Source organism: Apis cerana, linkage group LG3 (genome assembly GCF_029169275.1).
Source record: "Apis cerana isolate GH-2021 linkage group LG3, AcerK_1.0, whole genome shotgun sequence".
Lineage (NCBI taxonomy): Eukaryota > Metazoa > Arthropoda > Insecta > Hymenoptera > Apidae > Apis > Apis cerana.
In genome coordinates this window covers 11,060,304-11,078,827 of record NC_083854.1, presented here as the reverse complement: position 1 = coordinate 11,078,827, position 18,524 = coordinate 11,060,304, and the positions used below count along the sequence as shown (strand labels likewise).

Below are 18,524 nucleotides of genomic sequence, written 5' to 3'. Positions count from 1 at the left end.
ACCGGATCGCGAATGAAGAACAAGACGAAAACTTTGTTCATCTCGAGATGTTGGAACGCGATTGGACGTTAGCGGGGGGATGTTTGAAATATCGTTCTATCGATCCTCTCGTGATTCCAGGATGTAGAACGGTGTAGAAGAATAGTTCATCTTCGAGGGTATCACGTATAATATTGTGAGTTCGATATTATTCGCATCACGATTATTTATTTGGAATTAAGAATTACAGACATTACAGGCACCTCGAGGATTAATTAAATTTAGAAAAATAATTGACGTAAATTTGTACTAGTTTATATTATTAAAATTCTTAAAAAATTCTTAAAGGAATAAATTACGCGAATTTATAGTTATAGAATTTATAGAATTGATTTTTCAATTACTTTTTGAAATTAAAAATTACAGACTCCTCGAGGATTAATTAAATTTAGAAAAATAAATGATGTAAATATATACTAGTTTATACTATTAAAATTCTTAAAGAATTCTTAAAGGAATAAATTATACGAATTTATAGTTATAGAATTTATAGATTAGATTTTTCAATTATTTTTTGGAATTAAAAATTATAGATTACAGGCACCTCGAGGATTAATTAAATTTAGAGAAATAATTAATGCAAATTTATATTAGAATTGATTTTCAATTATTTTTTTGGAATTAAAAATTATAGATTACAGGCACCTCGAGGATTAATTAAATTTAGAAAAATAATTGACGTAAATTTGTACTAGTTTATATTATTAAAATTCCTAAAGAATTCTTAAAGGAATAAATTACGCGAATTTATAATTGATTTTCAACTATTTTTTGCAATTAAAAAATTATAGATTAGATAATCCCCTCGAGGATTAATTCTTAAAGAAATAAATGATGAGTTTATATTAGAATTGTCTTTCACAAAAGGAGAATCACGAAATGAACGCAAACAATTGCCAATCAACTACGAACTCAGACACTAATTGAGGATTAATTAGTACAGATTAAGGGAGTTAAAAATATCTGCTCGATAATAATAATTCGTTTTATTTTATTTCATTTTTATTTATTTATTTTTTTTCTACTTTTTTTCGAACAGCAATAGTTCTCGCTTGATTGGATAAATTCAATTTCTACGTTCCGTTCGTGCTTGTCGTATTTCGACATTAAATAAAGATCTCTGTTCACGAAACGGCTATTTTTGTATTTTGCTCGTGTATCGCGCAACTTACTTACTTTCTCCCCCATTCACGATAAAACGGGGAAAAAAAGTTTTCGAACGAGGTGAGATTTTTCTTATCGGATAAAATTCTTCTTTTAATTTTCATCAAACTTTTCTTCCGGCCGAAGTTAGCCTAAAGAAATGCCAGAATGTTGTTCTTACCGGGGAGAGGGGGGAAGGATTTATGCTGCAACGTCAATACACTCTTCTTTCCAAGTTAAACGAAAATTCTGCGGCGCGTCGCGATCTCTGTCGGAAAGTAAAGTCTGCACACCGTAACAATGTTCCAAACACCGATATATTCATCAATTTTTCCCAGAGAGACGATTAGGAAAGATTCAATCTTGCTCAAAGATAACGAAATTTGTCGCAATTTCGTATAAAATTGATACTAAAAAAAAAAAGATACTAAAAAAAGAAAAGAAACTTGAATTGAAAAATAAACGTTTTATTCGTGCACGGAAGCAAGAGCATCGTCATAATGGGGAAAAAAATAGTTGAAGTTATAATAGAATAAAGTTACTTTAACAATTTATCGTTCGAAACGATAATAATGATCGCAAGTAGTTGTAGCTAAGCGAGATTATACGAAAAGCGGATCGATCATAATATAGCTACCAATATAATGAACGTTGCTTAAGTATTTTAATTAAGTCGTCACTTTAGTAAACAATTTTATAAATTTTTAACTAGTTATTTTTCAACGGCCTAACTCATGAGCTAATCCATGATCCATCACACGTTGGAATCTTGGTGATGGGAGAGGGGAATGTTTTTAAATAGTTACAATAGCCTTCCTTCGATCGCATTGTCCACCCACGCTCATTCTTTATCGTAAGCAGAAGCGGCTTCGTCCAAGTTTACAAGACGACCAAAGCACGTTTCCTTTCCCGTTTTCATCGGTCTCCCTCCCCCGCGTACATTACGAATCTTTGATCTGGAAATTAAGAAACCTCGAAGGATTGAACCATTTCAATTTCGTCTTTGTCGAACGAATTTAATTCCCCTTTTACGGAGAAATCTCGAAAACACGATTCTAAACGAAATACGCGAGATACGGAATAATTAGATCGAGTTGTGCTCGGATTTCCGCGAGGCTACTTTTGAATTGGAGACTTTCCAATCCGGCCAGTTCGCTCGTAATTTTCGTTCCACGCCTCTAAAAAGCTGTGTCAACGCTCGAAAGAGAAAGTGAAACAAATCTTGAACGCAAGCCGGGGACGATGATACGCGGCATAATGGAATTCCAGTGGAAAGCATTCCGGTGAAGATGTTCGTGAAATAGCTCGTGTTTTCGAGGCGGGGTTGAAGCGAGACCTGACTTATCCACCGATAATTGACGTTTAATCGTACGTGTTTATTACAACCTCGGCTCATATACCATTCGATGCTTTAATTTACAAGTATTTTCAATCTCCAAGATTAAGATTTATTCAACATGTCGTTTACATGATCGAGTATACGAGTCGTCGATGTTACCTCAAAAGACAATTGATCCTTTTGCTGATTTTATTATTCGGTATAAGATTTTCCCTTTCGATTGGCAAGGATCTCTCTCCTTCAAAATTTCGTTCTGAGCTCCATACGCAGCAATGTGTTAAGAATTTTCATGAAATATGAAATAAAAATTCTTTTGAGATTTACTCTTCCAAGTTCTTCTGAAATGAATTCGAATATTACATATAAATATCCACGTAAGGAAAATCGTCGAGTTGGTTAAGAAATCAAGCTCACCGTGAAATCGTGCAAAAAACGAAGGTTGAATTACACGCGAGTCAATATCGTACGAGGACGCAAAAAAAAGGCGAAGAACCAAGGATGATCGCTGCAAAACCTGTGCCGATCGATCTATCGTTATCCTCAATTCTCCGTTTAACGTGAACGACCATAAAGCATGCCCGATTCAACGTACTTCCGCATTACTCGTGCACGAGTTGCACAATTCACTAACAGAAGGAATACTAACAACTTTTTGGATAACATTTTATCGTACGATATTCGATCAATCGTTACGATGCGAGTAACGCTTTCGCTGCTCGCTTATTTACATTTTAATTAAAAATATATGCGACAATAAACGGTGATACCGATTAATTGCATTGCAGAACCGTTATACATCGTGGTGCAGAGTTCGTCCTCTTTAATTCCTCTCCAACTTTCGCGTCTTCATCTTTTAAACGTGTTCCAATCGCTATATCATTCGTAATTCACGATGGATTAATTGACGTAGAAATTTAACCGACTTGTATTTGAATTCGCGTAGAATTTTGTTCTCAAATAACGGCGATGATAAAAAAAACGTTAAATCCGAGTTTTAGAAATGTTTTGTAATCAGAGGCTGGTACCACCAGCAGAGTTCATTGTACGCGGACGGCGGCGCGACGTGACTTCCGTTTATTCCTTTGTAGATACATCAGAGGCAACGTTGATGAAATAACGGAGGAAGGGGTTGGAGATAACGTCAGAAATTTCCGAAGTCGGGACCATTGTGGGACCATCCCTTTCTCTCTCAAAAATCTCTTTCATTCCCCCACCCCTTTCGATTCGAGGCTGGCGCATCGAAGATACGCGAAGATCGAATGACTTTCAAACGCCATCCATCGGTTTCCGCGTGCAACTTTACGATGAAAAATCTTCGATCAATATGATCGAGATGGAATTTTAAATTCCGATGTTCCCAAGCAAATATGGAAACACGATGTTACATAAGCTATAATTTCCAATAATTTGAATATTAAATTTAGCATTCAATGACGCGAATGAATTAATATATTAACGCACGATCAAATGTTAAAATATGTACGCACATTTCTTTATCCATTTCTTCTACCAGTAAAATAATCGCTTAACGATTTCCTTTTTCCTTTCTTTTTCTTAAATTCTCAAATTATCCTAAATCGAGCGCAATTTTTAAAAAGATTATTTTTTCATCTTATTGTAACGATTGTAATTAAAAAAAATTTCTACAATATATACATCGCGATAACTCGATTTATATACACTCGCTATAACTGAAACTGGAACCAGCTGAAAAATATTTACAGCTACCGTTCTAAAACGGAAAACCGATAAAACAGTGCAGTGGATAGGTGGGTTTATCGAATCCATGGACATCCTAGAATCGTAACGCGAAGGCGATCGAAACACGCCCACGAGCCGTTCGAAACCGGAAGACATCGGCGGCTATCTTTGGATTTCACTGTTCAACTGTTAGGAATTACGTCTTTAGCCGTGCGTTACGATCCGTGGTAGCAGTCGTATCGATCCCGATTGTTGATCTACACGATGTACCGTGCCAACGTGTTAACTGGGATGCCAGCCTGAATTGTTCGCAGCGCGAACTTTATCTTCGAACGCGAGCCAAGAAGGCAATTAATTTCAATGTTTACCGATAGCGCTCGGTCCGGAAATTTATATCGTCTCGAGAATGTTGTAGATATTCTCTGTCTTCTTCCTATCCTATGAGAAACAGATTCCAACGAAAATAATATTAGGCAGGATATATTTTCTTGAATCCTTTTATTTGGAAAACCGTGTAGAGAAATATTATAGGAGGCATTGAACGTTTGTGAGCGTTTATGAAAAATTTGAATCTCTGTTTAAGCCTCATTTATTTTAATCGTGTTCAAAAAAAATTCATAAATTCAATTCAATTTCAATAACAATATGATGTAAATCATTTGGTTCGAGAAAAGTTAAGAGCCAATATCGATACATTCGTGCAAATCTAAGGCGGCAAAATTAAAAATTGGAGAATAAACTCGATCGATTTGACTTGTGAGCGATGTAAATACAATATATAACGAATATTCTCCGAGATTGTTTATAGAGTTAATTGGCAATTCAACAGTTTCTACTCATTAAATTTTTTCCCCTGGATCATTGATAACGATAACAACTTTCTATTCGATATATCTTATTTATTACATTAGAATAATCGATCGAATACCGGATCGTTTACACAATTTTAAAAGGAAACTTTTCGAAAAAATTTTCTTTCGTATCAAGTGCTTTTATATTAGTCGTAAATACCTTATTATTGAGCGATAATGATATGAAACGAGTCGATGAGCAAATAGAACCGTGTCAACTTCGAACTATGCTCCCCGGTATGCGATATTCTTATCTCTACGCGGTTCAATTCGATCGCGTTTGGCCAATTAAACCGGTATAAAACGAGTTTGTGAGATCAATCGTGAAAGTGGCTCGAATAGACCGATCTATACGGTTGCATACACCTGCAACCAATTTCACTGTACCAATTTCTATCCGTGTTATCAAAATCGTGGCCCGTGTAACCGACACGGTACGATCGATACACTACCGAGCGAAAAATAGAGGGAACAAGCGGCCAAGAAATTCTGGATAATTGATTAACACTGCACTGATATATCTGGGAAAATTTATTTCCCATCCAACGCGACAACACGGCGTGACGATAATTTTAATATCGCAACGTTGGCTAAAAGGATTAAAAGTTGCACTTATTAATTTGAATTATTTTTATTAGTAGAAAAAAAGAATGCAACGACGTTTATATTCTTGTTGTTTCTTCTTGTTCCACTCGATCGATCTTACTTACCGATTTACAATTTAAATTTTGCTTAAAATTAGGAATGTTGGATATTATATACAGGCCGGGAACGAAAAACGATTTATATTATTTGAAGAATGACGACGAGGATGAAAGGATCGTGAAATCGCTATTTTCTTTTCGGTTGAAGAAAAAAAAAAAAAAAAAATCGAAGAATTCGAAAATATTTCGCGGTGATCGAGCCTTTTCAACGTTCGGGCAAAATTCTCAAAGTCAACACCTTCTGCGAAATTACAAATACGTTCCACGTCGTTCCATTCTTTAAAATTTGTATTCAAACCGATCCAGCGTCCAGAATTTTTAATCCGCCACAACGATTCAACGCGGTGTAAAGAGGTACGCGGAGAAAAGAGAAAGACGAAAGAGAAAGAGGTAAGGAAAAAAGGAAGGAGAAGAAAAGAAAAGGAAAGAAAGAAAACAACGACGACTCGTGTCGTCGAGACACAAAGGGCAAATGGACGAAAAGGAGAAGCGTTTGCCGCCGTTGAATCTAACTCTAAAATTAATCGAGCGGTTGCGCAACGCGAAAAGTAAACAAACGAATTGCAATGTGCTCGCGCATAACAATAACCCGCCCACGCCTCTCAGCCCGATGAATACAGAGCGCGATAATTCACGCTGTAACTTCGTTATCCTATTAAATAATGTAACGCGCTATCCGTGTCAGCATATAGCGCGATTCTTTTCGTTGTTTCGACCGATATCCCGCCTGGCGTGCACGCAAATACGTATGTCCATCACGGGTGTGTGACAAGCGACTTTTGCAAAACGGTCATTTACGAAAACCGGTACCCGTAAATACGCGTATTTTGTCAACCGACCGATCAGGATTATCCAGTTTTTACTATTATTACTTATTTACTCTACGCTTTTTTCTCATTTCGTTTATCGCGAGGTTGTTGTACAGTGTGTTGATGTGTATCCGTGGGTCGACAGTTTTCGAGGATCGATTCCGACACGCTAGAACCAAAATATCGATCGAGCCTTGTTTATTTATTTTGCCAGAGTTTACGTTGGATGAAACGAGATGGAGAGACAGAGAGACGATGGTGTGACCGATATTTTTCTACGTCGATTTTAAGGTTGGCCTACCAATATTCTTCCGATATGCGAAATTTCATCATTTTACCTTTCAGATCGACCTCGTCTATACGTTACAAATAACTCTTTTATTCGGATTTTGGAAAAATTCGGTGGAATTTTAGAAGAACTTTTACGAGAATGCGTGGGAAGTTGTTTTTGCGATAAGGAGGATTAGGAACGAGAAAGAGGAAGAATTTCTGGAATTCATTTGTAACTATAGAAAAGTATGTGTAATGTATACATATAATCGAGAATGAAAAACCAGAAAAACCAGAATCGATTCACAAAAAAGTGATATAGATTATAAAAAAAAGTCGGCGAACACGTGTCGTTCAAATTCTCTTCTGGACGATTAATATTAATCATAAACTACTCTATCACTATAGAAAAAAAAAGAGAAAAAAAGAAAAACTTTACCCAGATCGGCTCCCGTTTGAAAATTTCCCTTCTCAAATGATGTATTATAGAACGACCGAAAAGTTTGGCACGATTAAATTTTTGCCCCATCTCGATCCAAATCTAGCAAGCAGAAATGAAAAAGAAAAAAAGAAAAAACAAGAAAACGAATCCGAAATTCGCTCGATTTCGCAAGGAGGGGAAGAAAAGAGGGGAATCGACGGTGGTATCTGAGCGAAACGGTCGAAACGCCGTGAACCCGGGTTCAAGCTTTTACGATCGCGCTTACAGCTGGATCCGCGGCGATATCGTTTACTAGGAACACCGATGCAATTACACAATGAAGTAGTAACGGCAATAGCCGCGATAAACCTGGCCGTGTGTCGGCGGTGTGTATGCATGTGAACTTCGGACGTGTCGGGTAAAACGGAGTATGGAAATGCTTGTAAATCATGCAATAAATCAATTATTTATATTTGCCGGTCGAGGAGAGCGTAACGGGTCGGGATCGTGTAGGAGTAAAGGGAAACGTGACTGGAGGCAACGTATTTTGCGGCGCGTTATGGCGCGGATTAAATCGATCCTGGTTATTTGAGATCATCGTGCTCGGCATCTTCTCATCCCGTGGATTAACGCGATCTGATGCGGCGCCAGGGACCGGCCAAAATGATACGACGTAGTCTGGACGGTCATCCGTACACGCAAATTCTTCTTTCTTTTTTTTCCTAATTACCAGAGTGAAATTTAATTAATCTAATGGTATTTATAGACGTTATCGTATATGACGACTAACTCGAGGATATATTCTCGCGTTTCGATAAAAGATAGAAAAGATAAAAGTGAGAAAAAGTTGAATTTGCATCCCTCGAGTAAAGGTGCGCGCATCTTAGAGCGGATATAAATATGATCGACGTAAATGGCTAGAATTATCGAAATATGGTAGATCTCCAGTTCGCGATCCGCAGGTATGAGATGAAAGGAAAGCTCAAACGAAACTTTGAATAATTTATACGTATCGAGAGTTGAAAAGTAGATCGGTTATAGACCGGTGAGGAATAAGAAAGAAAAGATTATAGAGCTTGTGTAAATATAGAATTTGCTTCGTCCACAGTTTGGAAGCACAATGAGACGCGTTACATAACCGCTATACATTTTTCCAAGATGTACGCGACAACAATTCCCCGTGATTTTCACCGTGATTTATTTAGATTCGAGGCGGGGAACCGAGTGACATAACGCAAGTACAGAAACAACCTGTGCCTTACGTGGGCAACCCGTTTCTCGTTCGCGGTAAGAAAACGCTGTCTATTATTTTGCAGGTGTGCAATGCAAACGAAACGGGATAAAATACGGGCATTCTGCGGGGAAAGTGGACGATTCGGCGACACACGTTGAGTAAAGGGCAGACCAACGAAAGAAAAACCGATCCTGATCTTCGTTTCGAGATAATTCAACGTGTTCGATTGAACAAATTGCGGCCACGATAAAAGAAACGGCGAAAGAAAACTGGTTCCGTTCGCGATCATTTAACTATTTTACCTTTGTTTCTTCTTCTTGCTGATCGAGTGGATAATATCGAAAGATGGCCGTCTCGCTTTTAAGATTTTCTTTGGGTTAGAATTAATGATGAACGGTGTCCGACCAGCTTGATTAATTATTTATGATTCGCGAGATTTTGAACGGAATTTAATTTATGAGTTTCGTCAACTATTTTGATAAATTTTTAACAATTGAAAATGTGATCGTGATCGGTATATTACTATGAAGAATAAACTACTGATTTGATCGAACAAGTTACAACTCACGATGGAAGCGAGACAAATCAAACTGTTGTCAAGATTACGAAATCACGCGATTATCGAATACATTCGAATACATTCAAATGTTGGCAATCGCACAAGGTGAATTGCCTCCTTCTTCTTCATTGTTGGTTCCGTCCTCCAGACGGAAAAAAGTAAGAGGAACCGGATAAAGAGCAAAGGTGCACGGCGAAAACGAGCATGTTCGTGCAAATACGTCGCGACGTGTACGAATTCGCGAGTACAAGGAACGTCCATTCCCTGCTCGACCAAAGACAAAAGGGACTTGGGACGAAGGCCACCAAATAGGTATGTTTTCATTTCGATGCAAATGGGAAACGTCGAGTGGGAGAGGGGAAAAGAGTAAAGAAGCGGAAGGAAAAAAAAGAAAAAAGAGGAGACCGATCGACCGGCCTCTCGATGCGTTTCAAGTCCCTGAAGGGCCGAAAGAACGACGAAAATCGAAGGGAATCGATATCGAAACAATCGGTGATAATCGATGCAACGCAATAACTGGCTGTGCAATAATCCTTTTCTATTTCGGAATAATACGCACGTTCGTTCGTTACGAATGGAAATTCGTACTCGAAATATTCGCGTGTTTAAAATTTTTGATATAATTGAAAGATTTATTTTTAATATGCTGTCAAGAGAATGAATTTCTGATAGAGAAATTAAATTTGAATAATTTTCTATAAACAAATATAATAAAAAGAGATCACAGACATAAATCTGTGTTTATAAACAACCATTATTTGATAATGATATTTTTAGAAATCAGGAATTTACAGATGGAAAAGAATAATTATATTTAATGATTTAATTGAAAAATTCATTTTCAATGGCAAAAAACAAGAAAAAAAACAAGTGAGTTAAACGTTACTCTGATGAATCATTGATGAAATAAGACTTCCTAATTATTTCAAGCAGTTTATAATGAACAATCGTTCCACTAAAGACATTCGAGTGGTCATGATGCCGTTCGATTTATTGTGTTTTACGATACGTGTTCATCACGTATGTTTGAATGTCAACAATTTCGGCTTCCTTGGAAAATATCATGTCAAGCTGAAAATGAATTTTGTTACGAAACGAGTCTTATCAAACTCGTAAAAATCAAACATTGCCTCATCGTATGAAAATTGACGATAGAAAAAATGTGAAATTTAACGATGCTTATGCTAAAGGATGCATACCAAAAGGACTACGTACCATAAAACATGCATCTTGTTTCTCTTGTTTATATAGGGAAAATAATTATATATGTAACAGTTTGGGAAAGTACAAGCGTACAATATTCATAGAGAGAAGTGAAAATGTAAACATAGAAATGTGCGTACAGTATATTTTATATCGAGTTTCAAAATATTTTACAAATTTTTTGTAAAAAAAGAAAAAATGTATAAAAAAAAAATTATGGTAACGTGTATCTATTCCACGAAATTTTTAAAGAAATCTTTCTGCAATCTCTAACGTAAAGAAAGTTTAAACAAGTTTACTCCCTTTTATCCTTACTTTACCCTGTGACCTAGAAATGGGCGTTGGAATATTACGTAACTCGGCACACTTGCTAGTAGCAACACTATTTTAATCTCAATCGAAATAAGAAAAGAGAACGATTCATTTTATAAAAGAGAAATGATGCGCAAATAAATGTTATTCTAAATTAAGAGCTTGTGCGCTTAAACGATTGGTAAATTAAACAAATGCTAATACAAAAGAAACATTCTTCGCTTGCGAAGGAGAAAAAAACCGTTCTTCATCTGTCAACTTTGTTTATTGAAAGATAAACGCGGAGAGACTATCATGAAATACAGCGTATGATATTCTTGGGAACTGAGAGTTTCTGTATGACTGAACGATGACAGACTCCCACTACACTTGTTGTTATGCAACGAAGCGTGTGGACCCGGCTGAGTGCCGGCTAGCGAAATGAGCGAAATAGCGTTCTCGTGGCGCAGAGCGCACGTGCATCTGGAAGGTTCACTGTACCAGACACTTTTGTACACAACCGTACATAACCTCCCTCCTAGTTCGTTTAATTTTATCTTTTTTGTCCTATTATTTACCAGGAAATCACGAAATATCGCGTATACGAAAGATATGCTTGAAATAGTAAAAGAAAGATAAAGAAATCGTACTTACCACAAACGTTCAGCCAACCCTCGACGCGACAAGGATACTCCAGTTTCATCGTTGCAGCCGAACACCGAGTACCAAAAATGTATCACACAAGTACACAGGTCACATAAGAAAATGAATGGAACAGCCCGTAGTCAGAACGTATTATCACTGTTAAACAACATCCGCGACACACATTCTTCCGTGCATTGACGCAACGCGACGCAAGACGAACCGGCGTAGTTTTGAATCCAGCACGGAAACGCGCGCAGACGGAGCGATACACGAAATCACGGAGAAAGTAAATGCAAAAATGTCGAAGTGTCGTTCCTTCGAGCGCGAGCGTACACACTGATGTTGCGCGCGCAAATCGTCGACACGAACCATACACACCGGCGAACAAATCCGAACTAACTGAACAAACCCTCTCACGTCCTCGTTGAGCCGATCTTCTTTCTCTTTCTCTCTCGCATGGCGTTGTCGCCATCCCCTCTCGCTTTCAGGTGGTGCGCTTATCCTGCATATTTCTTGTATATAATTAAATAAATTGTTTTAATGATATAAATTATGAATTTTTCACAAACAATGAATTCATTATACGCCTACGATAAATACGAATAGTCTGAATATAGGTTTTGAAATGATATTCGATAATCAAAATAAGATTCGATTTTCGAGATAAAGTGATATTTGATAATTCGATATATATCGAAAATACAAAGCAAAGAATCTAATATTTACTTATTTAATAAGTTATGAATTCAATAAAATTATATTTTGTATAAAATAACTTTTTTATATAATTTTATAATTTTATTTTTTATTATACATAATAAATATAAATATAAGTAATATTATATTTTTATAATATATATTTTTTTATACAATTTTTATTGTAATATTCTATTTGTCTACTTTTAAAATTTTTATTGTCAAATATCTGTCTAAAAGATCGTTCTTATTTATTTATAACATTTTTCAAATAAAAATTTATACAATTTATTTTTCTGAAATAATTAATTAATTGAATTTTTTAAATAAATAAAATAATTTATTACATTAAACACTTATATTAATAAGCACAGTTTAATATCATCGATTTGAACAGAGAAACATTACTATAGATAATCATTAACTATAAGATAATTCTAGAATTATCTGCTTCTTTGTCGTTGAAACGCCACCTGGTAACGAAACATACAGTCAGTTACTAGCAAAATGGCGCTCAAGGCACAAGTCGGTCAAAGTGAGTAACAAAAAATAATGTAATTCTTTACAATAAAAGTAAAATTTTCCAAAATTTGTTTATTTAATAATATTGAAAGAATTTTGTAGATTTATTTTCTGTGACAATCATATCATTTGTACAACTGTCATAATCTGTAACCTCCAAAGGGCGTATATGCTATGATGATTTCATCGTTTATGAAGCGGCTGCTAGATAGAAATGTCAAATTTATGTTTTAGAATCACGTTATGCTCGTATTTCATTTAAAAAATTATATATTTTATCATAATAGAATAACGTAGAGATTATCAATATGCACGTTTATCAAATTTGTAATCTATTGATTGTAAAAGTTTAATGAGTATTATCATGAGTAAATAATAATTCTTAATTTCTAATAGTTAATTTTTATTTTTAATAAAAATAAAAAAAGAATCTGTTTGCATATATAAATCTATTATTGATTTTTAAATATATTTTATTATTATTATATATGTTTTTATTTTAATTTTTGTTATTTATATGTAACTATATAACAAATTATAAACAAAATAAATATCAATCAAAATTTTCAAAATCATAAAATGACTAAATTTATTAGCATGCTTTATAGATAACATTACATAAAAAAGATAAACAAGTACATAAACAAAAAATGTATTTCCTATTTTTTTAATAATTAAACTGAAATAATTAAAAAATAATTGTTTATTTTAAATTTTCATTGAGTTATTAATAATTATGCATTGTGAAATTTAAAAATATATATCGTATTGTTTTATCATGTATATCTATATCAAATAATTTAATTAATATATTTTTTCCTATAAAATGATTTGCAAGTAATAATGAAATCTTAACACTTGTGATATACTATTATTGACCAAATATTTTTTATTTGATAACCATCAAATTATACAAACTTATCAGTATTTTTACTTTCTATATATTGTATGAAATGGGGTTCTTTCATCTTTAGATACGATCATGTAGCATGACGTCATTCCTTGTAACGATCAATACGTGTTGAAAGCGCCAATAGATTTCTTATTCAATTTTGAATCGTTCAAACATAATCCTGAAACAATTTCAATTTGATTATTATTATTTTAACAAATATATTTTATATATTCGATTTATATTATTTCTTTTTGTGAATAAAATATATTTATTGCATTTTTATAAATCATATGCTAATGAATATGATCGATCGAAATAAAATTATGATCGATTGACTTTCAGACTCTAAAAAATTAATATAATAAAATTAATTAATATAAAATAGAATAAAAATTTATTTAAAGTCCTATCATATTGTAATATAAAAATATTAATCATCGATCAATTTTTTCAGAGATTATGAATGAAGTCATCAAACAGAAGAAGACCGGAAGTTCTGGCGTTCAATGGCGAATTTTAGTAGTTGATAAATTGGCCATGAGGATGGTATCTGCATGTTGTAAAATGCACGATATCAGTGCACAAGGCATTACCTTAGTAGAAGATATCAACAAGAAACGGGAACCTTTACCTACCATGGAAGCAATCTACCTGATCACACCATGCAATTCCTCTGTCCAAAAATTAATCGAAGACTTCAGTAATCCTACCAGGACTTCTTACAAAGTAGCCCATGTTTATTTCACAGAAGGTAGGTAGAATTTTGTATTTTGATTAGGATAAATATTATCATAAGAAAAGCAGCTATAAATAGTTAAAATAATTTAACTTTTATGCATCTCACGTACACATAAAACTCAATTTTGATTTTATCTTTTTTTCTACACATTTAATAAACAGGAAATTAAAAAAAAAATTATACAAGATGTACAAGAATGGACAATCCGGTATTTTCAATTTTGGTCAATCAATATAAAATTCTAAGTATATCTCTTTACAGCATGTCCAGATGAATTGTTCAAAGAATTGTGTCACTCGCTGGTAGCTAAACGCATAAAGACACTAAAAGAGATCAACATCGCTTTCATACCGTACGAAGAACAGGTAAAGCAAAGGAAACTGAGATATCAAATGTCTGACAACTTTACGTTTTCCGTGGTGACGGGCACATAAATATTCACCGATACATACATGAACATACACATAATCAGCGTTCTTTATAAATACCACTCTAATAACACTCTTTACATACCTATCTTCCAATTTTTCGACCAGCGATAATTATAATACAATTATTGGACATCATTCCCCCTATTTTGTACAATACTCACATATAAAGCACGTACTAACGACGGAATGCATTCATGCTTGCACGCAACCAGTGTGTCCGGAGGAGCTGTTCAATGAACTCTGCAAGTCTCTCGCCGCTAAAAAGATCAAAACCCTGAAAGAGATCAACATCGCTTTCTTGCCTTACGAATCGCAGGTGACGAACAAGAAAAAAAAAATTATAGCTGCTAGTTGCAAACCGCGGTAGTTACTATTTTATTAATTTCAAATAGAACTTCTCCGTATGTTTCAGTTCTTTATTTTGCGGGGTAGAATGTAGGCGAAAGACTTCTATGATTATCTTGTAGCTTGTATGTTCCTTTTTTTTCCTTTTGCATCCTAATTTCTATTTTTCTTTTCGGTGTATCCAATTCTCTATTTTATTCGTTACTAATATTTTATTAATCTTCTTCCTTGATCTATATACGTATATATATAAAATGTATACTCTGCTATTAATTGCACTGCCTAATACATGAAATTATAATCGCTTAATATATAATAATAAAAAAAGTGTAAAGATAATATTAAAACAAATACATAATTAAATAGGTTTTCTCCTTGGATTCAGCTGAAACATTTGCTTGCTTTTATAATGCTTCCTTTTCCAACTTGAGAACAGCCAATATGGAAAGAATAGCTGAACAAATCGCGACACTTTGTGCTACTCTAGGAGAATATCCATCAGTTAGATATCGAAGGTATAATATAATATAATATTTTCTATTTTATACAATTTTATACAATTTATATAATATAATTATAATATAATTTATTATAGAATTATAATATAATTTATTTCTATAGTGATTTTGATCGAAATTTGGAATTGGCACATATGGTTCAACAAAAATTAGATGCTTACAAAGCAGATGAGCCAACAATGGGTGAAGGACCTGAAAAAGCACGCTCTCAATTGCTTATTCTAGACAGAGGATTTGACTGTGTTTCACCGTTGTTACACGAATTAACGCTACAAGCTATGGCATATGATTTATTAGATATTGAGAATGATGTTTACAGGTAAGAATTATAATAGTTATAAATAATATCAAATTATATTATATAACATTAAAAATTTGTTACAAGATTTGAGGCATCTGCAGGAGTACAAAAGGAAGTATTATTAGATGAAAATGACGATTTATGGGTAGATCTTAGACATCAGCATATTGCTGTAGTTTCACAGTGAGTAGAATAATTTAAAAATTCATAAAAAAAATTAATAGAAATAAGAATTCTATTAATAAAAATAAATAATTAAAAAAAAATGCATGTTTAAGATATATATCTTTTTTAGGAATGTTACTAAAAATTTAAAGAAATTCACAGAATCAAAAAGAATGCCACAAGGAGACAAACAAAGTATGAGGGATCTTTCACAGATGATTAAAAAAATGCCACAGTATCAAAAAGAATTGAGTAAATATGCAACACACTTACAATTAGCGGAAGATTGTATGAAACGTTACCAAGGAAATGTAGATAAATTATGCAAAGTAGAACAAGTATGTTTTATATAATTTTTTCTTTTTTAAATGTTATCAAATTAATTTATTTATTAAGTCATTGTCATATGCATTATCATTTTATTAGGATTTAGCGATGGGTACAGATGCTGAAGGAGAACGTATCAAAGATCAAATGAAAAATATTACTCCAATTTTACTTGACCAAACTGTACATCATTTAGATAAATTACGAATTATTGCATTATATGTTATTAGTAAAAATGGTATTTCTGAAGAAAATCTTAACCGTCTTGTTCATCATGCTCAAATATCTCCTGATGATAAACAAACTATAGTAAACATGGCTAATCTTGGTATTAACATAGTTGTAGATGTAAATATCTTATTTTATCAATTATTAATAATGCATATATATTTCGAACATATAGTTTAGGTATTGGAATCTATTTTATTGTATTTATTTATAGGGTGGTAATCGTAAAAAATTATATACCGTACAACGTAAAGAAAGAATTACAGAACAAACTTATCAAATGAGTCGTTGGACTCCAGTTATGAAAGACATTATGGAAGACGCTATTGAAGATAAACTCGATTCTAAACATTTTCCTTTTTTGGCTGGACGAGCAGCAAGTTCGGGATATCATGCTCCAACTAGGTATAATAATATAAAAATTTATATAAATAACATTTTATAATGATATTTTTATAACATTATATAATTTTTTTTTTTAGTGCGAGATATGGACATTGGCATAAAGACAAAGGTTCACAAACTATTAAGAACGTTCCAAGATTAATCGTATTTGTCGTTGGAGGTGTTTGCTTTTCTGAAATCCGATGCGCTTACGAAGTTACAAATGCTTTAAAAAATTGGGAAGTCATAATTGGTAAGTATACATTAAAAATCTATATGATTGAATTTGTTTTAATATTACATTATTATTTTACTTTAGGTTCGTCGCACATAATTACACCGAAATCCTTCTTAGATGATCTAAGTAAACTTCACATATAAAAAAAAAAATATTTATGTTGTAAAAAAATAAAAACATTCCCGTATTCCTATGCCATTAGCTTTGGCTCCGTTAATAATATCAGCTACAAAGTTCTGTGGATGATCTCGAAATATAATTAATATAAAATAAGGAACACTCGGTCAATTGTTAAAGTCGCCTAGTTAATTAATTAGCGACTAATTAAAAACATTGGGAAATGTCATATCATAAACATCATTTGGCTAGAATATAATAGCGCCAGAAGAAAAAGATATCCGGTTAAGTGCCTGCACGAATAAAAAATTAATATGGAAGGAATAAATATGTTGGCAATACTAATGAAAATCGTACAGAGGTGCTTAATAGTAATTTAGGCTCGCGAATGATCTAGCTCAAATATCATATGTTATCCTATGCCATACTGTCCCTTTGTTAAAAATAAGCGACGCGTTTAGCTAAAAAAAATTGATGTATTGTAGTAGAAAATCGTGATATTCGTGTAAATTTCTCGTTATTATTAATATTTCGTTATCTCCCGCTCCAAAAATTATCGATTGTTACACTATGATAAAGAATATTTAGTGTGAAGATTTCGCTTGCGAAATCACTATTATTGCTTCTTTAATTGACATAAGAATTGAGTATTGTATAACATGATCATACGTCCCTTAATTTAATCAATCAGCAAGCATAGTTTAGTAAGAAAATAAGTAAAATTAATATTTATTTTATAAATCGTTTAAAGTTATTTAAATTATGTTTAAAGATACAAATATTTAAATATCTTATTGTATAATAAAACGATAGATGTATATTTAGTTATTCGTTATATGTACTTTACTATATTATCAATTTGTTGCTGAATAAATGCATTTGAATAGCGTACAGATAAAATGTATTAAATTATATATAATATAAATGCCGTTTTTAGCTCACCTTAAAGCGTGCAATTATATCAATTTGAAAATTGTCCGATTATAAAAGACTTACACTTGTTTCATTCAAAATAATATCTTTACTATACTGATAAGTACTTACACGTTGAAACTTCTGCTGTATATACGAAGCAATTGTACATCGCTTTCGATCGGTGGAAGTTAATCTGTTAATGATCGTAATGATTATTGATATGTGTTAATATTGTGATTACTTAGCGGCGAGATTATTACAAAGTTTACGGTATTGATTATTACATAATATATTATATGAGTACATATATGTATGTAGATTGTAGTTTAAACAAAATGTTCTGCTTATAAAGGCCTACAATTCGCTCCAATTTTGTTTCTTTTTTTATGCATTCACCATACCACATTAAGTAGAGATATGATTTTATTTGATTTGAATCGAACATTACCAATTAAAATTTACATAAAAATTAACTTATTTTATGTTATTATTAT

At 33.2% G+C, this 18,524-nt stretch overlaps 2 protein-coding genes and 1 long non-coding RNA gene across 7 annotated transcripts in view; 2 read left to right on the top strand and 1 right to left on the bottom strand.

Moving 5' to 3' along the window:
* Positions 1-11,615, bottom strand: part of LOC107998119 (ras GTPase-activating protein raskol) — a 302,632-nt gene extending 291,017 nt beyond the window's left edge. For 3 of the 4 annotated variants that reach the window (XM_062072909.1, XM_062072914.1, XM_062072910.1), the window contains exon 1: positions 11,219-11,615. In XM_062072909.1, coding sequence (XP_061928893.1) covers positions 11,219-11,267 — 49 coding nt within the window. In that variant the 5' untranslated portion in view covers positions 11,268-11,615. The remainder of the gene's footprint in view (positions 1-11,218) is intronic. The other variant, XM_062072919.1, reaches the window with a different exon arrangement.
* On the top strand, positions 6,439-11,250 carry LOC133665820 (uncharacterized). The gene is made up of 3 exons (XR_009829210.1): positions 6,439-6,877; positions 6,932-7,102; positions 8,594-11,250. It is a non-coding gene; the product is annotated as an uncharacterized LOC133665820 (long non-coding RNA).
* A 722-nt stretch (positions 11,616-12,337) lies between the features above and the next one.
* Positions 12,338-18,400, top strand: LOC107998183 (protein ROP). Of its 2 annotated transcripts, none has more exons than XM_017057308.2 (11): positions 12,338-12,440; positions 13,777-14,073; positions 14,705-14,808; positions 15,204-15,352; positions 15,459-15,674; positions 15,741-15,839; positions 15,952-16,159; positions 16,248-16,496; positions 16,591-16,781; positions 16,859-17,013; positions 17,080-18,400. In XM_017057308.2, the coding sequence occupies exons 1-11, from the start codon at positions 12,413-12,415 to the stop codon at positions 17,139-17,141; spliced, it is 1,758 nt and encodes a 585-aa protein (XP_016912797.1). In that variant the 5' UTR covers positions 12,338-12,412; the 3' UTR covers positions 17,142-18,400. The 2 variants fall into 2 exon arrangements, with proteins under 2 accessions (XP_016912797.1, XP_016912799.1); XM_017057310.2 differs by lacking the exon at positions 14,705-14,808 and adding an exon at positions 14,323-14,426.
* Positions 18,401-18,524: the final 124 nt, after the last annotated feature.